Genomic DNA, 25,088 nt, shown 5'->3' with positions numbered 1-25,088 from the left:
TAACAAGATGCCAAAGGGTACATTGCTCACCTGAGTTATGTTGCCGCTTCTTTCCCTCAGATGATTGTTTTATAAGATTTTCCTTCTATTTTCCCATGAAATTTAGTTGAAAAAAGATTGTGGCACCACTCTAGCTTCGTGGCATGTTTAAACCAAACTTCAATCTACATTACATGGAAATTCTGAACATGAATATGTAAATTATGCAAGGTTGCATTATTCTATCGCCTATTAAGACAAAAGAGGGCACTATAAGGTGGCAAGTTATTTCGCCTCCAATCTAAAAAAAAAATAGAGTGCTCAAAGAAACGCATGTTTCGCCTGCTTTGAAGCTTCATTAAAGATGTAAATAAATCTAGAGTGATCAGCTTTTTTTTTGTATTGTTTTAATGGACTTTGAGCTTGAATACTGTTCGTTATCTCCATATTTCATTTATTATTAGCATGATAGTTCATGCATTTGGTGGCATCGATGGAAAGTATAAGACTGCGATAGAATCTGACAATCAAAGAAAATATGGTTCCCTGACCCTTAAATAAATAATCAAATTGAAATTATTAGAAATTTTATTACAATCCTCCTAAATAGATTTTAGCCCGTTTTTACTGCAATTGTCAGTCTACAAGATCCATTGTGGAATACCGATCCCAATGTATTTTCATAGTATTAAATGATTGATTGTATGTTGTTTCACGTCCCGTTCGAGAATTTTTCACTCATATAGAGGCGTCACCATAAACCGGTGAAGGGCTTCAAATTTAGACCTTTACTCGGCACTCAGGGCCATTGAGCAAATAGGGGTTCTTTATCGTGCCAACGCCTATAGTGACACGGGGCCTCGATTTTTTAAAAGGTCTCATCCGAAAGACCTGCAACTTTCATTTCAAAGTGCCGAGCGCTCTTAAATGTCGAAAATATGCTGTATATCGGCACTATGCGCTATTTTGAAAAAGGAGGTAAAAGGTCAAGGGCCACGAGGTCGGTAACCATGATAATTTACAAAAGCAACAGTTCCAAGCAATATATTTACAAAATATCAAATCCATACCTCTAACAGTTCTGCAGCTATAGAGTGTGACAAACAGACAGACAGACGGCGGGTAAAGTGACCCCTAAGTGCCGCTCTGCTCTGCAGGCGACACAAAAAGATCCTCACCTGAATTGAATTTTCTAATATGCATGCTTATTATGCCTTCAAACGGTTTCTGAAGCTGTTCAAATAAGATCGTTGAATAAAAAAAAAAGAATGGGGTATTCCTGGATCTAAACACGCAAAGTTCAGCTTTTCGTAACCAAAGACAGTATTTGTCGTCACATTGTAGGACAAAAAAGTATACCGTAAGAAGGACACCCACTCTAGCTCAGGTAAGCTATTCAGGGTGTCTTTTTTAAAGTAGGGCGTTAATTTTGTGCCTCATTGATTTTTCCACTGCCTTCACTAACTGCTCTGGACATAGGTACAGGCTAGTAGCGAACACAATATAAATTCAAATTTAGATGAAGACGAAATGGATTACGATGCTCTCATTAAAAAGCTGGGAACTTTTGGTCCTTACCAGAAGCGTCTGTTTTTTATTGTTTTCTTTCCAGTCATATTTAATTCCTTTGGTACGCCAGTTTCAAACTTTTTACTTGGAGACCAACTGTATAGGTAAGAAAAAATGTTAATTTCCTAAAGATAAACACTGTAATTTTTTTGTTAATTCCAAATGCCGTAATTAAGACAATGACATATCTTTCAGAATACCCATATTTGGGGTTCATATAAGTCATACATCAGTATTTTTAAGTCAATTATCGTAATGAAGTTAATATTTACTTTAACTCAGTAAATTAAAAATATGACACAATTATCCTCTCTGTGTAAGTGGAGCTGTAGAATGCGTTTTGAAAGAACAAAAAGCTTTTCTGAGCAAAAATATCACCATACGTATTTTAAACCTTTGCACAATGCTTTATTTAAGTATTTTTCAAGCATGGGAGTGTACAATCTTTACATTTTTTATTCCAAAATAACAATAACTTTTCCCCTGAATCAAACCTATTCATATTCGTAAAAGGGTTCAACGGGTTTATCGGTAAAAAAAAATATAAGGGGAAGGGTGGGGGGGGGGGGCGTGCCCAGGGTCCTATGGCTATGTTGTTTATTTTATTACAACGGTAGACAAATGTTTTGTTATCAACATTCAGTGTCAATCTTGCGATGCATGGGCAGAATAATTAGATATTCGATAATTATTTATAAGGAAACCACTCGGGTCTCGCAAGGTACATACATGTAACCAATCAATACACAAGTTCCAATACATGATTTAATGGCCATAGAGAAAAAAAAAGATATAAAAGTATTTAATAATGATAAAAAATTAATTAAACAAAACAATGGAAATGGACTCTCTTTACACCTTTAGGACTTTGAAAAATCGTATAGCCTAAAGGAATACGTATTAAAATTACTTAGTTCATGTATGCCTTTTTAATGTACCCAGGAAATCTTGAAAGACATCGTAGTAGTGACAAAGAAAAATCGCGGACCTGCTTTCCCAATGGCGTATATATTCCATATGTTGCCTACACATCATTTTCTTGATGTAAAAAAAATTATTTATACATGTATTTGGTTGAAAATGGAGGAAAGTTGATCATAAATCTTTATTTATTTACCAGTTATTAGAATATTTTTTTCATCAAATGCAATGAAAGTATTTTTAGCAATCCACACTTTTATGCCTATCCAATTTTTACAGCATACAAAAATTCTGATTTAAATCTAATATTGAAATGTTACCTTGAAGTCGATATCAGACTATTATTTTTTGGGGTTAATAGAAAGTCAAACAAAAAAAAAACATTTTAAAAAATTTATTTAGATTATTCAGTAAAGAAGTTTCCATAATTTCCTAGCACTGTGTAAGGATTTTAAAATTTTCTCAATTTTATTAAGAGTGGTCTTGAAGATTTTAATTTCCGTATTATAAAAATATGTTTAAATGATTTATAATTATATTCACTGGGAAAATGACAATGATAGATGTCTTCAAGATCGCAGAAAGTGGTCCTCTGACCCCCCCCCCCCTCTATTGAGAGGGGCGACTCCCTCCTTTCCTATCCCTAATTCGGCAACGATACGCTTTAGGTCAAATCTGTGACTTCGCATTAGCCTACACATTAGCAGAAAGGAATATACATGTACGCCACTGTTTCCCAATAGGAAAAATACATAAGAATTACGTTTTCAATTACTTATCTTGGTCTAAGGCTTTGAATACTTGAATTAATAAAAATTATATATACAATACAGACTGGAATTTATTTTATTCCATATCAAATAGATCAGTCTAACTGCACAAATGCACCCTTTAATGTAATGAGATGTATCCTTAATTAAATTACTGTGCAGTGTAAAGACGATCCTTAGTATTTCATATCAATAATAATTTTCTCCCTCATCAATGTGCTTATTAAATAATTTATCGACCTACTGCAGTTCAACGATAAGGCCATATAATATTCTATATACGTATCTATTGTTTTCTTTAATGAGGAAAATAAAATTTTATACATATTTTTCAAAACGTTACCCAAAATTCATTTTATTTTGTTTTGAAACATATAACACATTTTCTTGCATTATCATTTAAGCAAATGACCCATTTGTTATAAATATATTCAATGATTTCTTGATAGTAAAAGCTTAATATAGGGAAGTAATCAAATATTGAATCCGCCTTTTGATTACTTATAGCGACTTGGTATAAATTACCGACATATCATGTAACATACACACTGCATGTAAAGGAATGGAAAACAGTACCTACATAAAATGTATCAATAAATCTATACAGGTTTATTAAAGGAATCTTGATTGAAGTGTGTTATTTGTAACAGGTCTAATCAATTATATATAATTATCTATTTAGTTATTAAATCCCAGACAAAAATTATTGTGCGGTATATGTTTTTCTTCACGGCATGTTGAGTTTTCAAGGTTAGTCTCAGTCTAGATGAAGTGAAACCAGATATAACAATAATTCTGCTGGTTAACTTCAAGGTCAAGTTTATGATTTTCAGTCCCTGGATATGAAAAAAAAAACAATTTTAATGGATTTAAACGTCTAAAGCCACAGCGACAGCTCAGAAGATTAAAGTTTGATATCTGGTGCGCAGAGTTCAATCAACTCATTTCAGAGGTACTGACTGCTACATCATGTTACAGAAGTAGTTTAAATCAATATCAAAATTTTCAAAAACTCCAGTTTTTTTAAATTTGAAAATACAATATATATTTTTTTCAAAATCACTTAGATCAAACGAATGTCTTTTTAATTAACACTTTATACAACCATTTCTCACGATAAATTAAAGACCAGGGACCCTCTTTACGAAAAAAAACTTAGAATTAAGCTTAAATTTTTTTTTTTCTTATCTCTGAGGAGTTAATGTCAATAGTAGAAGATGTTAAAATTCTGCCTGGGTACAAAACAGATCATTCTATTATAGAAATTGAGCTCATAATTAATGATTTCCATCGAGGTAAGGGATTTTGGCGTTTCAACATTTCTCTTTTGAGAAATAAGGATTATGTTTCAAATGTAAAACAAGTAATCAAGGAGACACTGTCAGAATATAAAGGCCCAGATTCTAATACCAGTACTGATTCAAGTTTAACAATTCCTGATGATTTGTTCCTTGATATATTGGTAATGAAAATAAGAAGCATGACCCTGTATTATTCAGCTAAAAAAGTTAAGGAAAGAAATAATAGAAAACAAGAACTACAAACTCAAATAAAAGTTGTATTGGAGTTGTACAATGCATATCACTTAGAAATATATTCAAATATGCTTAATGACCTACAGATTGAACTAGAAGAAATAAGAAAATATGAACTAAATGTATTGCTATTAAGGAGTAGGTGTAAGTGGATTGAGGATGGTGAGAAACCCACTAAATATTTCCTGGGTCTTGAAAAAAGGAATTATGTCAATAAAAATATAAATACATTAATTAATAGCCAAGGCAAAATTATTAATAAACAAAATGAGATTTTGGAAGAGATTACAAATTTTTACATATCACTTTATAGTAATAAAGATCAATCATTAGAAGATGTAAACCTCAATGATGTAATACATGACAATGATATTAGAAAGGTATCCTCAGAAGCTCAAAAGAAATTAAAATTGGACATTAATAAACAGGAAATACTTGATACATTAAAAAACTTTAAAAATGATAAATCACCAGGTACAGATGGTTTTACTGCTGAGTTCTTTAAATTCTTCTGGGCAGACATTGGTACGCTGCTTCTAAGTCTTTCAAACATAAAGTCTGGTCGACTATCAGCTACTCAAAGATAAGGAATCATTTCAATTCTGCCTAAAGGGAATAAACCTAGAGAGTATTTAAAAAAATGGAGACCAATTTCACTTTTGAATATCACTTATGAATTATTATCTGGTGTATTAGCAAATCGTATTAAACCAATTTTGTCCGAAATAATTCATGAGAATCAAAAAGGCTTTCTTGCAGGACGGTACTTTGGTGAAAATTCCAGACTCCTCTATGATATTATACACTATTGTAATGAAAACAATAAACCTGGATTAGTCCTTCTTATTGACTTTGAAAAGGCTTTTGATTCGGTCTCATGGAAATTTATTTTTAAAGTCTTAGATTTTTTCAATTTTGGTGATTCCTTTATAAAGTTAATTAAACTTCTTCTGCAAGATGTCAGATTGTGTGTAATACAGAATGGCATTTTTTTCTGAATTCTTCAATATAGGTAGAGGATGCAGACAAGGCGATCCAATTTCTCCATATTTATTTCTCCTTTGTGCTGAGATAATGGGTATAATGATAAGGAATAATTTGTTAATCAGGGGCATTACTACAGTGAGTAAGGAATTTTAATTGCTTCAATATGCAGATGACACAGTACTGCTACTAGATGGTTCCAAAATCTCTTTAAAATCAGCTCTCTCTCTCTCTTGTTGATCAATTCTCAAAGTTTTCTGGACTAAAACCTAACTATGAAAAAACACAGTGTATTAAAATAGGATCACTAAGAAACAATTTGAGGTTGTCAGATGAATTCAAAAACTTAAACTGGTCTCAAAAACCCTTTACTGTTTTAGGAATAACATATTGTGTAAACCTAGAAAGTAACTCTATGTTTGAACTAAACTTCACACCCAAACTTAAAGAAATAAAAGCACTCGTATGTTCATGGTCACGCAGAATTTTATCAACTGCAGGAAGGATTACTGTGGTTAAATCATTGATTCTTCCAAAAATTACACACTTGTTAATTAGTTTACCAACTCCTCCAGAAGAAAAATTAAAAGAAATTGAAAGTATTTTTTATCAGTAAATATGGAACTTTAAAACTCCAAGAGTTGCAAAGAGTGATATTATTCAAAGCTACGAAAATGGAGGTTTCCAAATGATTTGTCTTGAAACTTTTGCCAAAAGTTTGAAAGTTACATGGGTTCGCCGCTTTTATGATGATACATGTAAATCCGGCTGGAAACACTTGATAATTGAAACTTTGCTTATCACAGATATAAGTTTTTGGACCTTCTTTTTTGCAAAAGCTTATTAAAACCAGCACAAATATTTTTTGGATTGATGTTTTTTCAGCTTTTTTAGAATTAAGAAAGTGTATCGAGACTCACTGTACGAGTATTACTGTATTTTGAGTCCTGTGTGGTTTAATGAATCAATATGTATTAATAGCAAAAGGGTATTTTATAAACAATGGTTTGAAAAAGGTGTTTGTTACATAGTAGATTTTTACAATAACACTGGTGAATTAATGTGTAATGAGGAGTTCCATAATCGGCACAATTTCTATCCACCATTAACCTTGTATTACGGGATTATAAATAATATAAAGAAACTAGACCTCTATTGCAATACAGAGTATATTGTTAATAACTTACCTTTTTACCCACAATTTTTGCAAATAATAAGAAAAAGTAAAAAGGGTTCAAAGGATTACTACAATGTATTTTTGAATCATAGTTGGAAAAAACCTAAATGTGAAATGAAATGGGAAAAAGAGTTTAATCTAGATGTGAACAGTAATTGGTGGAAGACTAAAAATAGTCTTATTTTTAAAGTTACAAATGACATGCAAATTAGATGGTTCCAATACCGCATTATGCACAGAATTCTTGCAACAAACACATTTTTAAACAAGATTGGGATTGTAGAATCAGAATTGTGTACTTTTTGTAATGTACATCCAGAAACACTGGGACATTTACTTTGGGAATGTGAATATGTAAATGAGATCTGGGGAAAAATTCAAGATTGGATAAAAGATATATGTGGAAGAATTGATACTGCAATGAATAAATTGGACATTATTATTGGAAAATATGATAAGTATTATAACATTGCAAATCTGATAACATGTATTGTAAAGAAACACATATACCGAAAAAGATGTTTAAAACAAATTCCTTCATTTGAAGGAGCTAAAGATGAAATTTTGTATTATTATAAATGTGAGAAATATATTTACAAGAAAAACTGTGATATTGAGAAATTTGATAGAAAATGGAACTGTCTACCATTAGAACAAGTCCTGAATAATTGTTCTGTTTGAGCTGAACCCCCTGCTGCTCAAACTACTTATTATTGAAACAATGATTTTTTTTGTATAATTTAGATAATAAAGCTTGCATATACATGTCTTGTATGACTGAGGTGTGACTGTTGTGTTTTCTTTCATTTTTTTTTGTATATAAAAATTCACCTGTCACAGGATGTATGTTTTGTATAAGAACTTTGTCAAATTAGTTTGCAGAATCCAAGGCTCCCCAACCTTGGCTGTAAACTTATTGATCATCATATTCATGTGATGGGGTAATAAAAAATTTAAAAAAAAAAAAGAAGAAGATAAAAATTCAATCCTACTTATTACTTAAAATTTTATAAAGCGTCGTTCGAATACTTCTGTATAAGAAAAATAAATAAATTTCCTATGACCTTGAATTCGACATTAGATATATTGACGACATTATGTCAATTGAAAATAGTATTTTTCATTCATATTTGACTTATCAGTGAAATTGCAATAAGAAACACCCCCAGTGTGTTATATAATGGTTTAATTTTTTTATGACTGTGAACTTTAATGGCTAACTAATAACCAAATCATATGACAAATGGGATGGTTTCAGCTTCTCAATCGTCACCTTTTCATATTAGCAATCACATTCATATTGTGTTTATGTTCATCAAGTGATTCGGTACGTAAGAGCATGTTCTGAGTACGATCAATATTTAAACTGAGGCAAATAAGTTTATATTAAAGAGCTTTAAACAATCTCATTTAAAATCAGCAATTCGCAAATTCTATAGTCGTGATAATAACCTTGTTTGCGAATAGAACCTTTCTTTTGACTGACATGTTAGGCCATTGGTTTATTTTTTATTTTTACCTTAATTTTGACCACAGACTATTCTGTTTCGCTTATCAAGACAGAGGGCTTACGAACTCTATGATTGATCTCACAAAACCTACAAACGATAGAAATACATAAAACAGTGACCTCTGGAAATTCTACAGGTGGGATCAGGTGAGATCAGGTGTAAGCATCCCCTGTTGATGGTCTCACCCGCCGTGAGCCCTATGTATTGATCAAGTAGTCGGAATAATTCGTAGTCAACTTTAGTTCAAAAATAATTGCCTAACAATTGGTCTAAAATATCTTAAACAAAATATGACTGATTGATAGGTTAAATTTGCAAACAAGTTCATTATAACGACCATAGAAATTTTCGAAACGCTGACTTTAAACGAGGTAATTAAGACTCTTGTAACATAAACTTATTTGTCAGTAGCCTGCCTCTGTTTCAAAATTGAGAGTATGCTCTTCCGTATATAATAAATTGGAAAACAAAAAACACCATATGCAGCTGATTGTGGAATATTTACTACATAAATATGACTGTTCCATATCTTAAGCATCTGATCCCATCTTTGGTGTTTCCAGGAGTCTGTGTTTTTGCCCTTTCTAGGTTTCGTATTATTTACACGATTTATGAGATTGATCCCTGTTCTTTAACATTTGTCATTCAGGAAGGGGAAGGGGGGGGTATTTTCCTACTCTCCACAAGATGAATACTTTCTTTGATTTATTGCAATGCATAGTTCAGAATCATGCATTTTCATTTGACTGACAAATCAATTGACAACTCAGCGTTTATTCGAGACCAAAAAACCTTCATATTATCTGTCGCTTTAGAGGCCATATATATGAAATTGTATAATTGACTTAAATACCGCCATACATTTGCATACATGCATTTAAATGGTTAACCAAAAAACTCGAAGTATTTAGTATATTTGCCTTTTCAAATTCTTTTGAATGTTTGCTATTCAAAATTTAAAAAATAAAAATTTGGAAGAAAAAAAATCAACGAGCCGAGGAATACATACAAACAATAAAGCAAGGAAACGTGGACTGTTTCATTGATATGCTATGTACGTGATTCTAAAATGTCACAATGCCAGAATATAATAGAGAGCATCTAACGAAAACAGAAGTGTCAAACAGATTGCAATCAGTAATGTTATGTGAATCTCACATTATGAGATTTTTTAATCATTTTTATTAGATTATTTAGACGGCTTGTAAACAAAATACGTATGTTCTCCACGCTTTAAAATGCAATAGGCTTATGGCTTTAAGCGTTACCTGAGTAGCAAGACATTTTCAACATCTTAGTACGATGTTGCTACCTCTATATCTACTACAATTTTGTATCCCGAACAATTCTTGCTAAAATAATCTTGGCTCATTAGTGTGACAGTCGAAGTATATCGCAAGTCCTTTATTGTGTGTCATTTCAATCAGCCTTATGACTCTTCCCAAAGTTGAGTTGTGCATACCTGTAATCGACATGCCCGTGTTCTTTGTAAATACAGGTGCAAAATCCCAGGTTTACAGAACGATACTTATGCAGTTCAGAATCAGTATCATGATGAAGTCATCAATGCGACAATCCCTAAGCGTCCAGATGGCAGCTACGATGAATGTAAAATCTTGGTTAATGGAACGATTGAAAAGTGCTCCGAATGGGTGTATGACCAATCAGTTTTCACAAAAACAGTTAACTCGCAGGTAAGGGCACGAATATGGAACCAAAAATACATGTGTATGTTGAATCTTAAGAACGCAAATCCTCTCAAATAACAAGTTAGTATGTGGTATCTAATTTAGTTTCTTGATCATTTATAAAGCCCCTGTGACTGTGAAAAACAGAAAATAAATTAATCACTTATTCAGCCCTATGCCTTAAATGTCTGTGAACATAACTTTAAAATAAACGCTAAAAAGGGTTTTAATAAATCTTTTTATCAGTAACAAGCGGCCTATGGGCCTTGATGGATGGATACCTGAATATCATGAGTTTTTTCAGTCTATGACCACATTAGCCTCACCAGGAACTGGAACTCAGGTCTCGGGTAACAAACATTGTAGTTTAGAGAGAACTGTTTCATCATCAATCGAAATTTCTGACAAGCGGAAAAACACTTCACGGACCTTTCCGACAAGCGGAAAAACAACCTCGAATGTGTTACGTAAGCATCCATGACAACCCCCCTTTTCATAAACTTTGAAATAATTGTAGGAAGACCTTTTATCTGTAGAGTATGGTGCTCAACTTTATTGAATGTAAAAATATTACCTAAAATATACTACAGGAACGACTTTTAACTCTGTCTTTCCAATGCTTTAATAAATAGGAAGTGACTCTATCTTGTAAATTTTTTTAACATCCGGTGATGTTAATACATGTATTCGAGGTTGTTTTTCCGACCTCATACGGGAAGACCCGAGATGATGCGATTGGTTTCATCATATATTCATGAAGCTTTTTCCTTAACTCCAAGACGCTTTACATCAAAATTGGTTGAAACTGGCTCACCCATCCAGAGAAGAAGTTGAAAATGCTCAAAATTTTATGAACGACGGACAATGGACGACGCACAATACAACAAAAACAGATAAGAATGGGTCATTTAAGTGACTCAAGTACCTAACGAAATGGAGACATGTTCGATACTTTAACCTGAAAAATATATTTTTATGCCCCCGTATCGAAGATTCGGAGGTATATAGCTTTTTCCCTGTCCTTCTGTCTGTCTGTTTGTCCGCAAAAACTTTAACCTTGCCCATGACTTTTGATTGGTTTAAGCTATAGCTTTCATATTTCACATGTGTATTCCTTGTGACAAGACTTTTCTTTGGGTACCACCATATTTGACCTTTTGATCTTGACCTTGGAGTTTGACCCAGTTTGGCAAAATTTTACCAAACTTTAACCTTGGCCATAACTTTTGAACAGTTGGAGCTAGGGCTTTTATACTTCACATGTGTAATCCTTGTGACAAGACTTTCCTTTGGATACCAACAACTTTGAAACTTTGACCTTGACCTTGGAGTTTGACCTACTTTTGAAAAACTTGAACCTTGGCCATAACGGTTTTTGCTAGGGCTTTCATACTTCACATGTGTAATCCTTGTGACAAGACCTTCCTTTCGATACCAACAACTTTGACCCTTTGACCTTGGAGTTTGACCTACTTTTGGAAAACTTTAACCCTGGCCATAACATTTGACCTTGACCTTGATATTTGACATACTTTGAAAAAACTTTAACCTTTTCAATGGTTCTACTCAATGGTTGCTGCTAGGGCTTTCATATTTCACAGGTTTATTCCTCGAGAAAAGACCTTACTTTGGGTACCAACATATTCGATTTGCATTTGAGAAAGTTTAACCTTTGCTATGAGTTGCCATACGGTGGCATCAGTGTTTCACAAACACATCTTGTTTTTAAATTCTACACATCATTATTAAAATATTAAAAGTATTGATTTCTTTGAATAAAACAAATAGCAATCATACATTTCATTATGTTGCTGACACAGTGTTAATTAAAATATCATATACCAAAGGTGACTGCATTATAGAATCTTGTTAGATCGTAGTTCTTTTTTTCATTTATGAATTATGTAATTCAGTAAATATTATATCTTTCAGTTTAATCTGGTTTGTGACAACGAAATCTTACACTCACTGTCCATTTCTGCATACTTCTTTGGCTATGTCTTTGCCACCGTTACTTTGTGCCCGCTGGCCGATGTGTAAGTAATAATTTACTATTAAATCATAGTTTTCTTTTCAGTAAAGTAAAATTATCTCATTTCTTAATTTCCAATTTTCATAAAATTATAATAGAATAAAAGGCAATAAATCCAAGTCAAAACTTGATTTTACTGGGTTCACCAATGAAAAAGGGTGAAGATAACGAACAGTGATCGATCTCAAAAAATCTACAAACAATACAAATCTGTGAACAGGGCATAAAACACGACCCCTGGGAATTCCAGAGGTGGAATCAGGTGCGTGAAAGGAGTAAGCTTCTCCTGTTGACCTGTCACGCCCGCCGTGAGCTCTATTTATAGATCGGGTAGACGGAACATTCCGTGGTCAAATTTAGTATAAAAACAAAGGCCGAACAGTTGGTATATAACACGTCAGCCAATATACAACCCAGCGATATGTTATATTTGCTAACAAGGTCAATATAACGACAATAGAATTAACAATATGATGACTTTCAACGAGGTTGTTGAAATTACTCTAACATCAACTTATATAAAGCAAGTATGGATAGTGACATATTGATGAAAAAAATATGTAGTTTTGATATCCCTTTACAAAATACATGTATTTCCCCAACATAAACACGTACCCTTTTAAAAACTCCTCTTCGAGCAGTATGATGTCTCTTGTTCAAACAAGAATCAACTTCTTTCCCCATTCAAGAGTGATTTGCTATATTTTGGTGGAAACCGGATGAGAGAAGTCAAAAATTTAATGTTATACGAATAGATGACGGGAAAATTTTGATCAAGAAAGCTCACCCGAGCCTTTGGCTTTAGGGAGTATACAAAACCATTCAAATTGAATAATATTCATTGATTATAGTCATTTATTTTTTTACAGGATTGGAAGACGTAAGATGGTGATTTTCGCCACTACCCTACAGTTTGTCGTTAATATAATCATGCCTTTCTCGTACAATGTGTTAATGTTTATCATTCTTCGATTCTTTGATGGCACCTGTGGTTTAGCGTATTATCATGGAGCCTTTATAATCGGTATATTTTTGTATACTTGTTACACAAACATGTACATACATTTCTCCTTGATTTGATTTAAAAAGTCTTATCTTATTGGGAAAAAATGATACTATCATTCCAATAACAGCGTGTCACTTTGCTTGATCAAGCGTGCTAAAGTTTCACAAATTGATTACCATATTACTCATCGATTGGATGTTTGATTTGAATGAAATCAGTGCCACTTTGCATAAGAAACACAGAATCCAACAATACCCCGATAACACTGGCCAATCATATTGATTGACTGTTTACCATTGCGGCAGTCAGCAGCAACACGTGGTCGGTGAAAGCCCGTTTTCTGTCCTCAAAGTAGTATGTGTCATATTTTTTGTGATTTGACCGAATGGAGTTAATACTCGTACATGAGAAAATTTAAAGCATGAAATATGTAAGGCTATACTCTGCTACTGTTATACTATATAGCGATCAATATCATCATACTTGCTTTGCCTGTCTACATGTGATTATGGTTTACTGCATTCTCGTGAACAATCGTTCAATACAATTGGTCAGTATTGCTGGGTTCTGTATTTCATATGCAAAGTAGTATTGCTTTCATTGAAATCAAACATCCAATCGATGAGTAATATGGTAATCAACATGTTAAACTTTATCAAGCTTGATCAAGCAAAGTGACACGCTGTTACTGGAATGATAGTATTTCATGTCATACATTTATCCCCCTCCCCACTTTTGTACACCCATTGTCAGTCTGTATAACAAAACAAAGGTGTTGAAATAAATAATTTTCTTTACCTGTAGGAATGGAAATGGTTGGGCCATCAAAAAGACTGTTTTCTGGGACGATGATTTTAGAGGTGTACGTCTTTGGGGAGTTTCTGCTGTTAATTTTTGCGTACTTTATAAGAGACTGGCGATGGTTACAACTGGCATTGGCTGTTCCGATGGTTTCTACAGTATGTTATTGGTGGTACGTTATTTATAATATCTCTTCTCCATATCTAATATATATCTGATGAACGTCTGATTAATCTCTCAGGTTTTAACGTTTTCTTTGTACATTGTACATTGATACTTTGTCGTTATAGACTGCTTTACAGTTTTATGTCTCTTGCTGCTTGAGCTTGCAATATGTGGATTTTTTTATTTACATTTATCCATAAATAAGCGATTTTTGCTATACATAAGTGAAATAATCACAGAGTTGCCAACATTGAAACATTGCAGTCCTTCTTAAAATTTATTGGTCATCAAAGGCACTCAGGTGAACTTTTTCGATCGTGCAATATCTGTCGTGCAACTAACAAACGTAAGCTATTGAACATTTTAAGCTTTTCCCGCTGAAGGACTGAAGAATTGTTCTCCATATTTAGTATAGATAACATCTTTGGGTAAAATTTGTGAATTTCATGTCTCTTCCTCCCTGGGGTCTAGGGGACGTTGTCAAAACCATAAAAAAAATATTGTAGTCATTAAAACTCGAGCATTCAAATTATTGACATGATTAAAATAAGAGCTGGGCTCTTTACCAAATTTATTTAAAAAATATCATGACACCTGGGTTCAGGCTCCAGGGAGATGCAATATATTGATAAGGCATTATATCTTAGAAAAAAAAAATTCTTAACTCCTGGACATCAGCGAAGCAATGAGAACTGAAAAAGGGTGAAGATAACGAACAGTGAACGATCTCATAAAAACTTCAAACAATACAAATCTGTGGACAGGGCATAAAACACTGACCCCTGGAAATTTCAGAGGAGGGATCAGGTGCCTAGGAGGAGTAAGCATCTCCTATTGACCGTTTACACCCGCCGTGAGCCCTATGTATTGATCAAGTAGAAGGGACAATCTGTAGTCAAATTTAGTTTAAAAATAGAGGTCTAACAATTGGTAGGAAACAAATCAGCAAAAATATGACCCAGTGATAGGTTATGTTTGCTTACAAGGTCATGATAACGACCCTAAAATTTTCGGAATGCTGACTTTAAACGAGGTTGTTGAAATCCTGTAACTTCAACTTATATGTGAGTAGCTGCTCGGTTGAAAAACTGGGCAAATAAGTTGCATGCATGCGATAGCGGAATATTACTACATAAACAAGCATTCTGAGAGTATTGCATTAGCAATACTAGTCCCCTACCGGCAAGTGTAATCTGGTTCTGTTCCCGTTAAGAATTGAAAATGCCATAATTCCGTCAAAAATTAATGAAGCGGGACGAAATGCAAACTTGATCTAAACTAATCAAGGTAAAGCCACATACCAAAAATCAGCTCAATATCTACAAGCGTTTAAAAGAAAATTGCGGAAAACCCGTAAAAATTGAAAAGGCCGTAATTCCGTCAAAAATCAATGAAGCGGAACGAAATGCAAACTTGATCTGTAACTCATCAAGATACACTCACATACCAAAAATCAGCTCAATATCTGCAAGCGTTTAGGAAAAAAGTGCGGAAAACCAAGTGGGACAGACTGACAGAGGGACAGACAGACAGACAGACAGACAGACGGACGGACAGACGGACGGACAGACTCAGAGGAAACCTATAGTCCCCTCCGGTTTCACCGGTAGGGGACTAATAAGGAAAGTTGACGATGGAAAAGCTGAAGTCATCTCGTTTGTCATACAATTTTATTATTAGTTGGCCTTTGTCGTCTGTAGTCAGTAAAACAACCAAATATATAGGTAATGAGGCAGACCCTGACATGTCTTTTATTTCAAGTTCATTGGGATAAATAGAGTCGACATATAAATGGAAATAACCATTGTTAATTGATATAACGTCGTCGATATATCTGAATGTGGAGCTAAAGGCCACTGTTTTCTTCTCATGAAGAAATTTTTTAATAAATTCTGCTTCGTAACGGGTCAGCTTATAAAGGAGCACAATTGGTGTCCATCGGAATTTCAACAGTTTGTTGGAAGACTTGGTCTCCGAAGACTTCATAAATGTTGTTGATGAGGAAATCTAGCATCTTTTTAATATCAACTTCAGAGTACTTGTGTGTAGAATCAGAGTGATTTTTAACGAAGTAATTCTGTTGATGACCAATCACAAGATGTGAAAATTTCCAAGTTCCGTTTTTATTGAAGAAGCAGTTGTCTTTGATGTCAAAAAGCCTAGTTTTTAATTTATCGTGAGGAATGCTTGTATAAAGTGTAGAAATTCGTACGTTTTGATGTTATAGACTTTTGAAAAATTTTGTGACTTCAGGTTTTCTAAAAGTTCTTTAGAGTTTTTGAGGATCCACATCTGATTTACACCACTTCTAGAGTATGCTGTAGCACAATATGTCTGTAGTTTCTCTTTAACAGCAGTTAATATCTTGGTTAGGAGTAAAGATAGGGGCTTGGTAGAGCATTTGCTGGACCCAGCAATATATCTTTGTTTGTAAGGATTTTTATGAAGTTTAGTAATTCAGTATAGGTAGGGTAGGACAAACTCACTTTGGTTGATTGGAATGTTAAAAGTATGAAACACTGAAATGTGATTTAGAAGAATTTCATCCTTGGAATGAACGTAATACATGTAGCTTTAGAAATGACTAATAGAAAGAGATGTATAATCATTTGCTTAAAAATAATGTAATATAACAGCAGTTCAAACAGCAGATCAAAATTACTGATATGCACATGATTGTCTGTATGTATTTGCATAGGCCTCAGGTCCTTCCAGAATCCCCCCGCTGGCTTCTATCACGAGGAAGAAACACAGATGCCGTTAAGATATTAAGGAAAGCAGCCAAAAGCAACAATACAGAGTTCGAAGATTTACCGAGTGACTTTAAGCTGGAAGAAGAAGACAGGGGTGTACGTGAGATCTTGAGAGAACTGTTTCACTCTAGAAAGCTCCTCATAAGATGGATAATCATTTTCTGCAACTGGTTTGTAATATCATTATGCTTTTCTGACAGATTATCCATTCTCAGGTTTGTGTAGGTTGTGCCATTTCTTTGTGTCATCAAGTTGCTGGATTTTAATCATTCAATTTGTACTATGTAGAGGATTACTGAGCTTCTTTATTTGGTAACCGTTTATATATATATATATATATATATATATATATATATATATATATATATATATATATATATATATATATATATATATAAGCTGCAGAACTGTACCTCTCCGAAAAAATATTGACAGTCCAAAGAGCAACAGTTCCACCCTTGAAATCTGTTTATTTTATTGCGTACAAAGTTGCGCTCGGTTCTGTATTGATATATATTGATATTGATTGTATATTGATACCTCAACTACACAAAAGCTTGATTTAAACAAATCCATAGTCCTCTGTGAACTACCTCAGCGCGTTGGTTCGAATTGTCTTGCCACCCAAAATTGTAGTAGGAATAGGCGAGGCTTTGAATGGTCTCAATTTTAGGCTCAGTAAGGCAATTACCAACGGTTATGGGAAATGTTCGAGGTGAATTAGTTAGAGAATACGTAAGGAACACACGGTTAGTAAGGTTTTGGGATGGCAGGTTCAATATACGGAGAAATAAATCGAGAAACAGCGCACTTTTCTGTGCGCAGTAAATATACGCCTTTTTTTCAACGAGTGGCACTGTAGCTCTCTGTTCCCATTTTTTCAGACCAGCAGATCTGCAGCTTTGTATATATAAATATTTATTTGTATTTTTGTTTTAAAAATGTATAGCATTTAAAATGTATTACTTTAAGCAAATATGGATTTCTTTTCAGATTTCAAATAGACAAGATTTTATTTTATCAGGTTTATCATATCGTTCATTTATTACGGATTAACTCTTCATATTGGGAAGTTAGGAGGCGACTTGTACATTAATTTTGCCATATCCTGCATAATGGAATTCATTGGCTACTTCCTGTGTATATTTATGGACAGAACAGGACGAAAACCCATGCATCTTACTGTGATGTTTCTTAGTGGAACTGCGTGTTTGGCTTCTGTGTTTCCTGTCTTATTTGGAGATGAATGTAAGCTTCATTGATGTGCTATTTTAGAATAAAATAAATGGTTCAACTAGGGTATACGGAACAGTAGATGCAGTCAAACAAGCAATCTGTGAAAATAATGTTGCTGAGGCAACACACATTCCCTACAAATTTTCATAATGCCTACATTCATGGTGGGAAATACTCAGATGAAATGCAGTTGTACTTTATATTGCAGTCCTGCTAAGCTGAAAAATGAAATAAATTTATAATCTACCCCCCCCCCCCCCTCTTCCCAATTAAAACATGCTGAATCTGTGTCAAAAATGTCTAAATAATTGTGGAAGTAATACATTCTTTAGTAATAATGCCATGTTTTAGTCAGAACTCACCAAAAAATATATCATTAGCAGCTCTGCTTAACAAAAACTGCATTAACTTTTAATGTAAAACTGAAAGATTAATACATGTATTAAAATCACTTTCAGAAAAATAAATTTTGAATTTTCCAACAGTTAAAAAACGCCAGATTGTATACAGAGTTATTTTCGCCCTGTGTTATTTTCGCCCTTTCACACTTGCAAATAATTTTGCCCTGTTTTAAATTCGCCCAGTTACAGTTCTGTTTAAGAAATTATACCGTGTTCTTTGAATTCGTCCACCTGTGAGTAGGGCGAAATGGGCGAAAATAAAAAGTGGAGAAAAACATAACGGGGCGAAAAATTCCCTGTATGTAGTATTTAAATTGTGTAACAAAAATCTTGATTCAATGTCTTAAATCAAATCTGAAATATAACTAACTTGCACATAAAAAACAGAGTCTAACTCAAAGGTTAATAATGACATCTCAAGAAACTCAATCTAAGTTTGCTATACATACTAATGTATCACATTTCATTCCAATTTATCAAAGTTGAATCACATAAAAAGTGAATAAAGCTCATAACATTGACATGAAGAAATGAAGTCCCCCCAAAACTCAAAAATGAAATAGGCGAAGATAACAAACAGTGATCGATCTCAAAAAATCTTCAAACAATACACATCTGTAAACAGGGCATAAAACACGGACCCCTGGAAATTCCAGAGGCGGGATCAGGTGCATCTCCTGTAAGCATCTCCTGTAGACTGGTCACACCCGCGATGAGCCCTGTGTATTGATCAGGTAGACAGAGTAATCTGAAGTCCTAACAATTAGTATGAGGTATGTCATAGCCTGCAACCACACTTTCGACAACAGTAGATTACTTCCACTAAAAACTCAAAAGTGACCTTCAACCACACTACAGACAACAGTAGAATGCCAAAAATTCAAAAGTGACCTTCAACCACATTTTTAGACCTATGTGTATGATGTTTCATGGTCTCAGGAAGAGATCTACTAGCCTAAAGGAAATGTTTCGATCACGGGGAACTAATTCACAAAAAATACTTTGTGTTCTTCTATGTTAGCTCCGCCAATAATGTCTATTTAGGGCCATGCAAATAAGATCTATTGGGCGGAGGGGGCAATAGTTAGTTTAAAGGAATTTCAGCATGCTAGTATCTTATATATAGTGAAAGTCAATGGAGGTAAAAAAATAAATTGTTGTTTTCAAAAATTAATAAGCGCAAATTTACAATACACTTCAGCTCACAACTGGATAATGATAGCGTTGTCCATGATCGGGAAGCTTGGAATATCAGCAGGATTCGGTGAGATTTTTATCTACACAGGAGAACTGTTTCCAACAGTCGTCCGGAGTTTGGTAATGGGAATTTGTAGTTGTGGGGCTAGAATAGGTTCCAACATTTCGCCTTATATGTACCAACTTGTAAGTTTTGTCAACATGATAAACTTAAGGTCAAGATCTAGTGAATGAAAGGTGCCTACAGATTTTTCAAATTTGAAAAACGAGTTCTTTTAATGATCCTTTATAAATATAGCTTGGTAAAATAAGGTGTATCGGGACATAATTTTTAGGTAAACTCAAATGAAAAAATGTATTTTAAACTTTCATTTTCAATGAAAAATAAAGAAAGTCATGTATAAATTTCGGAGTTTTTTCTATCACAGAAAAAGGAAATGTATCAATATTGCCCACAGTCTCACGGAAAACTGTTCGTATCTTCTTGACCTCTACTTTAAAATGATATTAAATTGAATATAAGTATCGGGGTTACTTTTGATATGATTTCAAATTGAATTCCATGAAAATGCTTCTTTTTCTACATAATTCAATTACAGCCGTAAAGTACGGGGAAAATTAAGCTTTAACGAGGTTCGCTACTGAGCTTTTGAGCATATTTTTATCTTAACCTATATTTAAAAAAAATATGCATAATGTTTTGATTCTTACAATAAATTTGGATTCTACAATGCCAATTCAACTATATTCAGTTAAAACTCCATGATTAAAGTCCATACCAAAAGCATTAAGTGAGGAACTATATTTTGTGGCGGAAGGTTCTTTAGAAGAAAATGATCATTTTTTCTCTTTATAAGTATTTAAAGTATGTTAAGTTTGGATTCCTATTTTTACATGCAGTCTGCACACAGAGTTATTTTGTGCAGTGAACTGTTTTATACTGGTCCTAAATTATATATTAAATAAACTATCATGAATTCTATCATCATATTTGATAAATACAGCAAATATAGTGTAAAAATCAAGAAAAAATAGCCCTAATTTAAGCTTAAAATAAGCACTATTTTAGTAATATCTAAAAATTAACATCACAGACCCCCATTTTTAATTTTCTTTTCTGAATATATAAGATACTTTTAACCATTCTTCTTAAATTTAGTAAAATGTCATTACTTTCAAATGATTTTTTTGCTTGTTAAATTTTTAATGCCAGAAAAATGAATTTTTTGAGTGCAAAAAGGTCAAATAATTGAACATGCGGAGTAATTTGAAAAAAAATCCATTGCCACAAATTTTAATGTGTCTATTTAAAATGAAACAAAACTGTGTTTGTTCCCATAATTTATTTGAATAAAAAATATTGGAGGAAAAACTTTAAAAATTGATTTATGTGTAAAACGTTTTTACTGTGCAAAAACGTCAAACTAAATGCTCTGTAGCGCCAAAAGAAGCGCATTGACCTCCATTTTTGTTTTGATTTTTAACTAAGCTATGTGTATAAATTCTAAAAATATACTTGATAAAAAAAATCTCATTACTTTTGTTGGCAGGATCCAACCTCTTTAAATCAATTATGACGTCATAATGGATCTAGCACCAACAAGACAGTCTAAACTCATTTACTAGATCTTGACCTTAACGCTAATTTTTACATCTTGTCTATACTTTATTTCCCTCCTCCTTACACATTATGTCACAACAATCTATTTTAGACGGATGGTAAAATGCATACAGCTCTACCATTGTTAATTTACGGCATCATCACCATTATTGTGGCTCTCCTTTCGATAACACTACCGGAAACGAAAAAGAGGAAACTGTTGGAGCAGGTGGAAGACGCGGAGCATGAAGAGGATTTAGCAACAGAAAGGTCGGTTAGTTTATACAGTCTGCTGACTAACGTCAATAATTTACCACTCTTAGCTGATGCATCTATTTAATTTATAAAAGCAAGGTAAAACAAAAGCGGTAAACTAAATACATGTGTTATCTGCATTTCCCATAATTTTGCGTTTAATTCAGGTTTGGTGAACAAAGCAACAATATGGACAAATTTTTTACTGGAGGAGCGATTTTCCCAAGCTTTACAATTATTTTTTTCTTGCAGAAACACTTGTACTGATCTACTCTTGTATTAGGAGAGGGTTTTACTCATTACTTACTTAATTCATCCCGAAACTCAGTCACTGGGGAAATATTAGGGGTGGGACGATACACAGATCTTACGATACGATACGTATCTCGGTACACATAACACGATACGATACGTATCTCGATATTATGATAAATTATAAAACTATAAAAAAAACTTTGTATTTTATTTCATTTTTGTCTTGATATTAAATCTACAAATTATTCTATATCAAATCATGTGTGCTTTGGAATTAATACTTGAAGTTCATCAATTTCATTGACTTAAAATTTACAAAAACATTGTTACATGTACACATTGCCAAATGTCTATAAACAAGTTGTTTACAAATAGTTGTGTAGTTCATCAAGAACACTGTCTAAAAATTCATTTAAAAAACATCACATGTACATTAATATTAATTGCTGAAAGTCTGTAACCAAGTTGAGTTTTAAAAAAATCCACAATTTGTTTCAAAATTTCAAATTCTTGAAATTAGAGAATCATACATTGTTATAAGCTGTTAGTACCAGATGGACTAATATCAACTGTTGTGGAAACGATACGTTCTGTATATATATAACACGCTTTCCAAACTGAACTTTTCTTGTCCCATCTTCCGAGGATGCTTAAAAGTGAAAATGATTTACCCTTATCTACACATTATTAGTTCTAACGCGTGTTTTCAATATCAATATCATCATAATCATGTCTTCGCTTCATACAAGCCGCCATTTTCCAAGGACTACTTTCATTTTCAATTTTTGGATAGGTCGTTCGTGTATCGTAAACCGTATCTTAGAAGAAAATATCGGTATGTATCGTTGTATCAGTATATCGTCCCACCCCTAGGAAATATGCTCCAAAAATTCTTTAAATTCTTTGAAATCCGTTCTCATTTTTTAACTGTTCATAGAACAGGAAAAGTCAATCACTGGAAAGAGCTGACAATCTGTCTGTCCAGGGTCTGTGTACATTTTGTTGCCAAATGCAAAAATTTTGCCTGTTTTCATTTAAAATTTACATCAAAATGCATGGTTTCAAATTTCAAATCATTCGAAGCAAGGTGAGAGAGGGAGAAAAATAAATAAGTTACAAAAACGTAATTAAAGATGGCATCAGTTCGGATATACTGCACTTGTATAAACCCTTTATTTTCAGCGAGATTTCCGAGAATGAAGAGAAACCGTACGTACCCCGGGCTGTTGAAGATAACGATAGCGAATATATGAAGTTGACAGAGACCAGTAATGGACATCACAAAGATGTACTATAACGTGCTGGACATAAGCGATACTATTTGGAGATGCACTTTGCAGCTGTTTAGGACCTTAAGGACGTGTTCGACTTATTTTCTTATAATCTTTATCTTATATATTTAATTTGCTTTGTTAAGTTTTGATGGAAAAAATATAGCTAATTTCCATGTAATTTATTGTACAGGTATATGTGTAATTTCGTATTTTTTTTTTTTCGCAATAATAAATATATTTTACCTAATTTTTAATGGTTTTTATCCCTTTATCGATTTTCCGTGCTTATGCCGCATTACACCGCTAAGAATATTACGCCGCTGAACTAGTGCGTAATCAAACGAAGACAGAAGTGCTTTTTATATTCTGTTCTGTCAATTATTGGATCATACAAGTGACTTTATAATATGTTTAAATAGATGTATTGAAAATGAAATGGGGTTAATGCGGGAGAGGTAAAAAATGAACTTTACAAATTAAACTTTCATTTATACATATAATAACAAACAAATTCAAAAACATGATACAAGGATTAGTTGATGTAAAATGAAAGGAAATTGCCTTGCTGAACAAGACATTCAGATATTTAAAAGAGATTTTTTATGGAACCTTTACCAATGTAAAAATACATCCTACTCTTTGATATTTACAAAGTTCAACAAAGTAGCATAATATTTAATGTTGCACGGATTTATAGTAAGGATGTTAACAGTTAGGAAATACGTCACCATGTATTTAAAGATTGGACTCAGTGTTAGTTCTTATAATTACTAAGGAAAGTTTACTTTTTGTGGGAAAAGTCGTTTTTCGGTTCCAATTGCTCTCCTGGAAGACAACTAAACTTCCGAAACCCTGAAGCATATCTACAGGACACCAACAATTATATTGCAAAAGATGATATGGCTACTGCGACAAATACAAGAGGGAATCTGGGAACCATGTTTTTAAAGAAAAAAATGTTTTAAACCTCCCAGATGGTCCCCAGGATGAAAATGAAAAATTCCAAACCTTGTTGCAAAACTACAGGTCATCAGTAATCATATTCCAAAAGATGATATGACTAGTGCGTAATATGAAGAGAGGAGTTCTTGGTACCATTTTTGAAGAGACATTGTTTTTCGATCCACCAAATAGGAAGAAAATAGTTTGAAAGACGGACGGACGAATGGACCGTACTAAGTGTAGGTATAAATTTAATATTTCACAAAGAAACCTGGGTAAAATCAATCGGTGTCTTGTTTTAAAGCAATAAAATGGTAAAAGGGTATTCTAAATATAAAAAAGATAGGTTTTGAAAAAATAGTGAGTTGAATTAGGAAAATATTATCTTTGCTAAGTAATAAGACTCTCCATTCACCTCAACACTTGATCGATTTCCCTTATGACCTTGGTAACAGGAAGTTATTGTTCTTCTTTCACTCACACTGTGGATATGGCATAACTCAATGCAAATGTGATTGAAATTCGGACGTTTCGTGTGATCTGAACTATAATACATTCAATGAACGCAATCAAATTTTATTTCATTTAGAAAAAATGCTTTAATTACTTTTATTGCCAATAATTTTTTTGACAAGTATAAATTTTAAAAATGGGGAATTGCTGTTAACAGTTAGCACAGGATATTTGAGTCAGAATGGTTAGTAGAGAACGGTTCGTTTCAAGTTTTCAGTTACTTTTGATTTAACACGTGTCAAAAGATGTACAAACTTTACTTGTAGCGGCTGTACTACTCTGGGATTTTAATTTTTCTCCTTTCTACACTTATCCATGCCCTTCCCCAAGGAGGTAAGTGAAAGTAAAATGTCTCAAATAGCTTACTCCTCCAAGTTCTTTAATAAGATGTAAATATGTAAAGGAAAATCAAACTTGGTACTTTGTCCGAATAAAATCAATAGTTTTTCCCTTGATTCGATTTTTGTTCTAAAAAAAGAGGAAAAGTCGTTTTTGGCCCATCCCAATGAAATGTAAGGAATATT

General features: G+C 33.2%; 1 protein-coding gene across 1 annotated transcript; it reads left to right on the top strand.

Annotated features, from left to right (window-relative positions):
- The first annotated feature begins 1,497 nt into the window (after positions 1-1,497).
- On the top strand, positions 1,498-23,356 carry LOC133183346 (organic cation transporter protein-like). The gene is made up of 10 exons (XM_061318303.1): positions 1,498-1,652; positions 9,945-10,140; positions 12,067-12,170; positions 13,036-13,190; positions 13,977-14,145; positions 16,837-17,061; positions 17,916-18,139; positions 19,730-19,911; positions 21,438-21,595; positions 23,018-23,356. Exons 1-10 carry the CDS (start codon positions 1,510-1,512, stop codon positions 23,130-23,132), a joined length of 1,671 nt encoding a protein of 556 aa, XP_061174287.1. The 5' UTR covers positions 1,498-1,509; the 3' UTR covers positions 23,133-23,356.
- Positions 23,357-25,088: the final 1,732 nt, after the last annotated feature.

Source organism: Saccostrea echinata, unplaced genomic scaffold (assembly GCF_033153115.1).
Source record: "Saccostrea echinata isolate AGI-Se365-2 ecotype Australia unplaced genomic scaffold, CSIRO_AGI_Sech_v1 ptg000009l, whole genome shotgun sequence".
Taxonomy (NCBI): domain Eukaryota; kingdom Metazoa; phylum Mollusca; class Bivalvia; order Ostreida; family Ostreidae; genus Saccostrea; species Saccostrea echinata.
The sequence above is the reverse complement of the archived record's forward strand: the minus strand, read 5'-3'. Positions and strand labels throughout refer to the sequence as shown.